This window comes from Podarcis pityusensis, assembly GCF_964106645.2.
Source record: "Podarcis pityusensis genome assembly, chromosome: 9".
Classification (NCBI taxonomy): domain Eukaryota; kingdom Metazoa; phylum Chordata; class Lepidosauria; order Squamata; family Lacertidae; genus Podarcis; species Podarcis pityusensis.
In genome coordinates this window covers 38,046,699-38,056,239 of record NC_138034.1, presented here as the reverse complement: position 1 = coordinate 38,056,239, position 9,541 = coordinate 38,046,699, and the positions used below count along the sequence as shown (strand labels likewise).

General features: G+C 37.3%; 1 protein-coding gene across 5 annotated transcripts in view; it reads right to left on the bottom strand.

Annotated features, from left to right (window-relative positions):
- Positions 1-9,541, bottom strand: part of FBXW7 (F-box and WD repeat domain containing 7) — a 115,627-nt gene that overhangs the window by 18,211 nt on the left and 87,875 nt on the right. For all 5 annotated transcript variants that reach the window (XM_081021357.1, XM_081021361.1, XM_081021358.1 and 2 more), the window contains one exon: positions 2,475-2,609. In XM_081021357.1, coding sequence (XP_080877483.1) covers positions 2,475-2,609 — 135 coding nt within the window. The remainder of the gene's footprint in view (positions 1-2,474; positions 2,610-9,541) is intronic.

Below are 9,541 nucleotides of genomic sequence, written 5' to 3'. Positions count from 1 at the left end.
GGTCGGGGCCACAGCAATAACCTCTTGGTGGTGCTGCTGCTGCTGCTGCTTCCTGGAAAAGGGAAGGGTGAAGTGGTGGTGATGTCAGGGCTGTGCACATCCACCAGCAGAACCAAACCTGGTTTCTGGCAATCCCAACTTCCCTTTCACAGTAAGTGATGACCCTTGCTGGGAGGCTACTGCTGCAGCTCCGACTAACCAAACAAGCCCCAAGGAAACCATATATTTACCATACCAGGTTTGTTGCCACCATCTCTTTCAACTCCTGGTGACAAGTGGGAAACTTTTTTTTAAAGTGTCACAGCCATGTAGGCTGTAGGAAGAATAGAATCATGAATCCCAATGCTGAATTTAGTAAACCTTTGTCATTTGCAAAATACGCAGGAACCCAGGTCATGGCTATGTTTGTTTAGAAAGTTCCAGTGAGTTAAATATGATATAGCTGATGTATTGCTAGCGTAGGTAGGGTGCCAGGCAACCAAACAACAACAAACCTCAAAGGGTGAAGGGTTGGATTGGGCAAAACTTATTACACACATTTTTTAAAAACTATCTGCCCTGGAGTATAAATAACATACTCTTAAAAACAGTAATCATTAAGCCATGCCAAGAGACGTGGTGTGGGGACTAAATTAGTTCTCAGTGTGATGCAGAATGCTGCTGAAATTTCCTATTATCAATCTTGTTTTTTAATCAAGAGCAATGCAAGAACTAGCTAAAGGTTTGGCAGTAGCTGCCTAAAGCCTTGCTGATGTTCCGATGTCCTTGGAGCATTATTGGCAATCAGTAATGCGATAGCATATATGCACAGTTGACTTATTAACTTAGCATATTTGTATGTGAAAATCTTACAGCTATTATTCTTCATGGCAATAACCCATAGATCTTTTAAGAGGTTATTTCAACAATCAACTTAGGAAAGAAAACAGGCACCACTGTTTGTGTCAGTTATTCCTTGGATGAAATCTTAAAATTGCATTTTTTTAAAAAAGATAGCCTTTCCTTTTCAGTTTTACTAAGCAATTCCTGAATAATGCTCTGAAAAAAGCCTTCTTATATGAACTATTTTGACTACTGATTATTTCAAGAGTACATTCCTTATTGCCTGTGATGAACAGCATTATTAATGTAGAAACAAATTCAGTGTGTTCCACTTTTAGTAGAAGAGTAATACCTTCTATAAGAAAGGATTTTAATTAAAACCAATATCATTTATTTTTAATCAACTGATTCAAGAAAACAAGTAACAAATTATAGACAAAATTGTTTTACCGTAAAAGTATTTGTTAAGTGTAAGCATCCCATGTACCATAGATTACAAACACCAAGATGCTCTGGCCAGCTTACACCAAGAGAAAAGTATAATTCGAAATCACCAATCCAATATAATAATATAGTAGTACAGCTAGAGCTAGAAGTGAAGAAAAACTACTAGAAACACTAATTTCATCCATTCCAGTAACTAGAATTAGTGTTTGCTATTGCACCTTTTGTAGTTGCTAAAAGAACCCAGAGAAAGGAGTATCACTAAACCATCATTAGGTTGTGTGTTCTCAATGAAGAGCACTTGAGTTAAGAACTTGCTTCCAGTTGACTTAATCTTATTTGCTGACCTGGGTTGTGAGTTGCAAAAGCGTTCACCTGGTCTTTTTGTTGTTTGTTTTGACTGATGATGAGAATAAGGAAGTGTAAATATTTTATTTTTAGTCCCAGGCCGACTTACAATAATATTATTTTGGGGCGGTCTCATAATATGGAAGATGTTTTCCAAGCATGGGAATCGCCTATTAACACAACAGTGTTCTTATACTTCGTACTGTAAACTAGCCCTAGTCATAAAAATGCCAGATACAGGACGGGAAGGGGGTGTTGATAACTACCTTCCGGTATCCATCTTCAGACATGACTGAATGCACTAGTTACCAACTACAGATATATTTATAATGCTGCTCACGCTGCTCACAAATTATCAAATTAACCTCAATGGGACCTAGATACAAATGAATTCTGGACTACATGCATACTTATCCTATAAAACTGAATATAATTTGATTGAAGAAGTTATATGGGTGTTTATTCCCTTCATAAAATGTAGTAGAGATAAAATGAAAAGCTAAATACCTATTACGTTTTTTAAAAACCTTAAGAGTGAAACCGTCAATGGATAATAAATCAGCTCTTGAAAGCTCTGGAAAAAAAAACCCTTACATATAAGAAACAACTGTCACAAACAGCAGGGGACATATCCTAGTCACTGAAACAAAGTCACTGGTCTCACAAGCATACATTAATCTGAAAATTACATTATTAAGTCATGGCAGTTTATCAACTTGCAGTCCTCTTCAACGCCAATTAACAGTGTTACACTGACAACAATGAATACTATAATTAGCAAGGAAATGCTTAAAGGTGGCAGATGATGCATTACATAGGCAAACAGTACCAGGAGCCCAGCATTAAGTGATAATCCTTACCTCTTTGGGGAGCAAGGAAATGAAGTCTCGTTGAAATTGGGGCTCAATCACTTGCATCATATGCTTCACTTGTGTTGGTTCACAACTATCAATCAATTCATCTAAGGCAAGTAACTTCTCTGGTCCACTCCAGCTCTGTGAAGTACAAATATACGTTTAGTTTCCACTGTATTGTTTTCATATATTAATGCATTTCAAAAATGTAATATTTGAAAATTGCTATGGAATATGCTGGGATGAAAAATTATTGCAATACCACCCAGAATGGTGAAGGGAGTATTCCAATGTGAAACAGGTGTTCAACCATACAAATGTTCCTTAGAAAAATAATAAACTTTAAATTAAAAAGGAGAGGGTTAAAAAAAAAAAAACCCCCAAAACTTAATAGTAGTAACTTCATTTCAGGTTCATTTGGTTTTGTTTATTGCAAAAAAAAAATAATGTTTTTATAGCCATGTGTACATCTGCCACTGTGCAATCTTCCTGAATTCTGGCTCGAAACCAGTGTTTTGTAAACATAATTTTACATTAGGAAGAAAAGAGGGAATTTTGTCTGGTAATTTTCTTACTTCATATTCCTACTAACGGGCATCATAAAATTTGATGGTTTTAATAAGGCACTCATCTGCAAACACAGCAGATTAGCAAAACCATTTGCAGAAGAATTAATAACTGAAGATATAGCACGTCTTCTCTCAAACTCATCTGGGCTCAAAGTTTTGATTTGCTACACAAATGCCATTTATGAAAACCATTTTGGGAGAAACAATATAAAAGGAGATAACCTATTCTAGAAGACACTTCAGGATCACTCAAAGAAGTTAGAAAACATCGACGAGTTTTGAAGCAAATGACTGTGTTTTTGACAGTATGGAAAGCAAAATGTAAAGGCATACATATTCTGTCTAGCATTATTATCTTATTAGAGCCAAACAGGCTAAAGATATTTCAATTCATTTATTTCAATAGGTTCCTTTAAGTATGACTAGATTTGGCTATTGCCCATAAATTGTGTAATTCTCTTGCTTATACCATTAAAATAAAATACCTTATCTTGAAAACCAGTAAATAAAACTCCACGCACATTAAGATATGTTAATACAGCATTATCCTAAACATTAATTTCCACGTACTACATATAATTCCAGTTTCTAATTATTCTTTGAATTATGGCTATAAACCTAAACCACTGTCTAGATTAGCAAACTTCTACTGTACAGTGGTACCTTGGGTTAAGTACTTAATTCATTCCAGAGCTCCGTTCTTAACCTGAAACTGTTCTTAACCTGAAGCACCACTTTAGCTAATGGGGCCTCCTGCTGCCGCTGCGCCGCCGCTGCATGATTTCTGTTCTCATCCTGAAGCAAAGTTCTTAACCCGAGGTACTATTTCTGGGTTAGCGGAGTCTGTAACCTGAAGCGTATGTAACCCGAGGTACCACTGTACTTTCATAGGAATGCCTTTCAAAGACCAAGATTGGTTCCACCGGTGCATCCACACAAAAGTGATATCGCCATTGCCTTTCTCTCCTAGTAAGTAGCAGTGACACCAGCGCCAGGAGGCTGTTACTGCAGCTCTGCCTCACTGGCTGAGCCACTATATTACTTCATATTAATGCATTTATACAATCAAAACTGGCACACAAGACAAAATAGTCCCTGAAGAATTAACATAGCTTTCAAACTACCAAGCAGAATGTGCAAGAATGGTATAAATGAAATTTCTACATCTGTTTTATGATGAAATGTATATATTCCTGACCCAATAGTTGTCATAATTTGCTATACATTGTCATTTTTATGTCACACTGATTATGATTGTAATTAATGAGGGATCGGATAAATATGTTGGAAATGGACACAAACAAATCAGAATTAAACAGAAGCACAAAAACTGAAATGGCATTACATGAAATAACCTGTGAATTTACCTTTACCTGCTTCATATTACTTTTCAAAGAAAGGTTAAATTCACAGAACCAACATGTCAAAACTGAGGGGGGGTGGATCTGAATCTAGAAACAATCTATAATAGCTGTTAATAATATCTCTTTAATACTACAGAAACTGAGGCAAAATCTGAAAGTATAACAATTATCCTAAGGGTACAATCCTATCTTTTCCACAATATAATGCTAAACAGAAAAAAAACTATGGAGAAAAATTATATCCGCATAACCTCGGACTTTTAGACAGCAATGTCCATTTATTCAGCTTTCTAAACTAACTAAAAGGAATAAGTATAATATAGTTTCATATTATCAGTTAGAAAGATTTACTCCTGGGACATCGCTCACATTGTCTTTCATTTTAAGGAATAAACTGATAATCAGTTTAAAAAGCTAAAGAGAAAATGTGTTTCATGCCAAATACAGTGATTTCTGTTGTGGTAAGCAATCTTAGGATAAATATTACTTTAGTTCAAGTGAAAAACAACATATTTGTATGCAGTGATGTAGCATCTATGTGCTCCTCTGAGTGACATCATATCTCCAAAATTGCTCAGGCTACATCAGACACAGTTGTCACTAAGTGTATAGCCTTTAAAACCAATAATACTGTTTGAAGTAAGGGAAAGTGCAATTGTATAGCTGGTGGGGAAAAAAGGTTAATATTGGTATTTAACTGAGAAGCACTTTTAACCAACCCCATCCTTGCATATAGTTCTAATATTCAACACCCATTCAAGGCCTGAATTTCTTTTAATACTGCACCACTCACAAAACATGCATGTGTACCACTGATAATATTGTTTTGATGCACAGAGAAGCGTCATTCTGAAGCGAAGTATTTCATAGTTCATGGTCACACCAAGTATTATTTCTTTCTAAGTACTCTGAAGCATCTAACTCCTCACTACTTTTATTTCCCCTCCATTCTGATGTATGGAAGAGTATCCTAAAGAACAATAATTTTGTATACTGCAAAAACCAGGCAATCAACCATTAGGATAAACTTTCAGGAGACCTTCAGAGACTTTTATGATTCATTGTGATAAGTCATTATGTTGAATAGGGACTCATGGGACGGAGTCAAACTCCTTATACAACTACTTCGAGAATTTGGGGATTTACAGTACTTGTATTTCATAGAATCATAGAAACATAGAGTTGGAAGGGACCCTAAGGGTCATCTAGTCCAACCCCCTGCAATGCAGGGATCTTTCCTGGGAGGCAATGACTGATTTGTAAAAGCAAACATAAAAAATAATTTAGGATGGGGGAAATTATAAAGTGGTGAGGTGTGTGCTTCCAAATCTTTAATCTCTGTACTTAACCATGTATAAGATACAAACATGCTTGGCACAATAAAGATTGGCTGCCTTGGTATTTTAAAAAATGAGTAAGACTTCATTTGTAGTTAGAAGCATAAGGTACATAAAATGTGAACTGACTGGGATGAAGATCTGCCTTGCAAATAAAACTGATACTGAAACATTAAATAGGGAGAATTATGAGGCTCGAATTGATAGATGCTAAAACTAACTTTAATAAAATTGATGTAAAATACAATCGAAGCATACAGTTTACCATTGGTAAGAAGTGCTTGTACTGTTAAGGCTAAAGCTTTTTTCTTTTCCCTGACCTTCCACTGACTGTGGTCCACTTACTGTGTGTACAGAACAACTCCTTCCTGTTCTAACCTCCAGATGCTCTCAAATCTGCTTGATGGTTTTTCCCAACCCGCGAAGCATATTTGGAAGGCATATAGGATATGACCTTAAGTCCATCAAACTCTATCCCAATTTATTTCAAAACATTTTTAAAGGGCTAATGTGCAAATCCAGGCTAAGAATTAAAAAGCACATTGGCATACTTTACCAAGTTCAATTCTACCAATATTATCTGTACTGTTCAGAGTTTAATCAGAAGTTGTGCGAAAGCATTCTAAAATTTAATCTGTGCTATTGCAATTTTAAATTGTCTCTTCAGGGATATAATTAAGAAGAGCATTTTGAAGAAATAAAGTGCATATTTTATATGCATTCTTAGGAAGAAGCAGTGTTTCGTGAAACCACCGGAACACTAGGGGAAAGAGTGTATGAACAGAACACTGAAGCTTCCTACATAAGATCCACAACAAATGGATCCTTAAGTGGGAGAAGAGGAACTGCATCACATCCAGAGATGTGCATATTGAACTCAAGAATAATTCAAACTCAGAACACAGGAAGTGATAAATATGCAAAAAGGAAATGGAATTCTGTGACTCAAATACACTAAACAAATTAAAATACAGGACCAGTTATGAAACTCTGCCCCATTTTTCTCCCATCCCACTTGTGCCAAATTTTCCCTCCATTTTATTAGTCATGGGGAGTGGCAGGAAGCCACACTTGGCAGTAATGATCTGTCCTCAACCACTAGAATTTACACTCAGCTATTTATTTAGCACCTGAGATTTCATCACACATTACCCACAATGTTTCAAGCAAATATTGACCTTCTGAAACACCAAAAACTCAGCAACCTGAATTTCCAAATGCCAGATTTCCCACTCTTTCTGCACACCTGCCGAATCATGGAAGACACAAAGTCCTAACAATATTCAATATTTTTTTTTGTTCTTTAATGTTTATGTCAGAGTTCACTGTCTGTATCTGTGCCTTCTCAGGGTTTGTGCGGATATCAAGCAACATTTACTGCTGCTTATTCTATCCACATGCTAGACCCAAGATAACCTTAATAGTCTAACCATGCTTATGATCACAGTCATTGCTTTCCAAAGGTTCATGCTACGTATTAACTGGTAGTAATATTTTATATTGCACGTTTAATGAATAGATCTTGTAGAATAGATCAATGGGATTTCCCCCCCCCAGAAATCAGACTATGGGCATTCATTCCAACAATCCCTTCAATAATCAAGCCAGGTCTTACTGAAGGTGCAACCCATCCTCCTGGCATCGCTAGAACCATAGCTGTCAACTTTTCCCTTTTCTTGCAAGGAATCCTATTCGGAATAAGGGAATTTCCCTTTAAAAAAGGGAAACGTTGACAGCTATGGCTAGAACTGGTACACTTCGAACTCACTCGCCCCAATGTTAAAGCTGATCGTAAAACTGAACTGCATTGATCTATTGTTAGAAATGATAAGTAGTGGGCTCTGCCACCTACAGAAGTAGGGAGACAAATTCAATGTAGCTATGATGACTGTTCCTTCAGCAAAAGCATTTCAGCTTGCACGCTCCTGCCAAGTGTGCTGTTCTGGAAGTTCTCTGGACCCTTCCCTACACAGCCGATCTGGATAGGGGTGGGAGTGTGTGGCGGGGAGGAGAGGGGAATGGGGAAAGCCCCATTTTGCTAGAGGACGTCCTTGTGCAGGCTTCCACTAGCAGGACTTGTTTACTGAATCTGGTCTCTGAGCTTTAGAAAATGTAACTTAATTAATGGTATTGAATCAGAAGTTGGGATTTATACTTTCACTCCACTTCCAACCACAACCAATTTAACATCAAATTTGTCTTAATAAGAAATCTACATCTGAATAATGAGACTCTTAATCTCAGGGTTGTGGGTTTGAGCCCTATGTTCGGAAGAGTCCTGCATTGTAGGGGGTTAGACTAGATGACCCTCATGGTCGCTTCCAACTCTACAATACTATAATTCTATCCCTAAAACAGCTGAATCCAATGGAAAGGTAGATCAGCTTAATTGAAGTTAACTGAAATTCAAATCAGCCTGCTTAAAACAATTGCGAGGATAAAACATTTCTCTGAACTTAAGATGAAAGGCTGGGTTCAAAGGTTTAAAAAAGAACATGAATCTAATGAATCTTGAAATGTTCAATACCCTAGTCTAGAAGATGCATTCCTACAATGTAGAGTTGGATCCACTAGCATGAAGCTTCTTCTGCTCTTAGAAGAGCTGTTTCCAGCTTCATTGTAGAGTCCTGCTTGAGGAAGTTGTCCCAGTTCAGGAAGTGTGCAAATTCTTGTGCGGGACTTTGAACAAACTCATCCCCAAGACCAATCTTAATGGCCCACTAACCTTACTAGGTAGCCTGTAATTTCATTATTCACACTGTAAACATAAGCCCTGATATACTCTGACCCTGCACTGTGTGAAGTATTCCACTTCCTCTGCATTAGTGCCATCCCACGAACTCTTGCACATGTTGTCTTACTGCTCATGGGTCTTTGAATCTGGCCCACGTCTATTTGTAAAACCCGTATCTTGGCACTGGGTTGCAGCCCCTGCTGTGTGAGCATGATTTCATTAACACAAGACCGTATTTTCCATTCTTCTTCCTCAGTGAAACCCTATTCTTCCTTTCCACTGAAAGATCTATGTTATGGGCTGGAGAACTTTCAAGTTGCATATGGCATGGGAGCTGGGGTGGGAGGGAGAAAGAGCCCTAAGATCGGGCAGAAGCAACCTGAGGAAGTGGCAGGCTGCAAACACAAGGGACATCGGCTCAATTTTGGTCAATTGCCCCTCCCAGTTCAGGTCCCAGTGCCACGTTCCAGGTCTTTCCTGGATGTCTCCTGGCCCTCAGAAGAGGCTGTAGTGGAAAGAGAGGATGGAAATGCACTCTCAGGCAAGCAGATAGTTATAGCCAGGCTCACACAGTGTTGGATACAAGCCATTGTGCTGAATATTTGTTTGCTCAACCTATCATGTCACTCCTTCAAATAAAGGATAAAGTTTATTTGATTACATAAATGTATAATTGGGAAAAACAAATGGCTTTCAAATGTTTGTTTTTCAGTAGCAAGCACTGATTTGATGCATCCTGACAATAATTTGCTAACTAAACAATATTGACTATGAAGGGCTTTATTAAACAACACATTTTACCCAAAAGATTGCTAGAAAGTTTACTGCTGGAGATATAGTATTCACATTAAATCTAAGAAATTGATTGCTGATCATAATGGCAGTAATTTCTAGTGCTGGCTCATTTCTCTTTTTTATAATGTTTCAGAAGTAGTTTTCAGTTTATAGATCTCTATAAACATGCTATATTTCTGGTTATTTAATTTAGCTTTGCAGATATATATTAAGTTTGTTTATACTGTGGTGCAGAACTGGAAAGCTGTAGACAGCGGCTTAAGTTACTACAGTT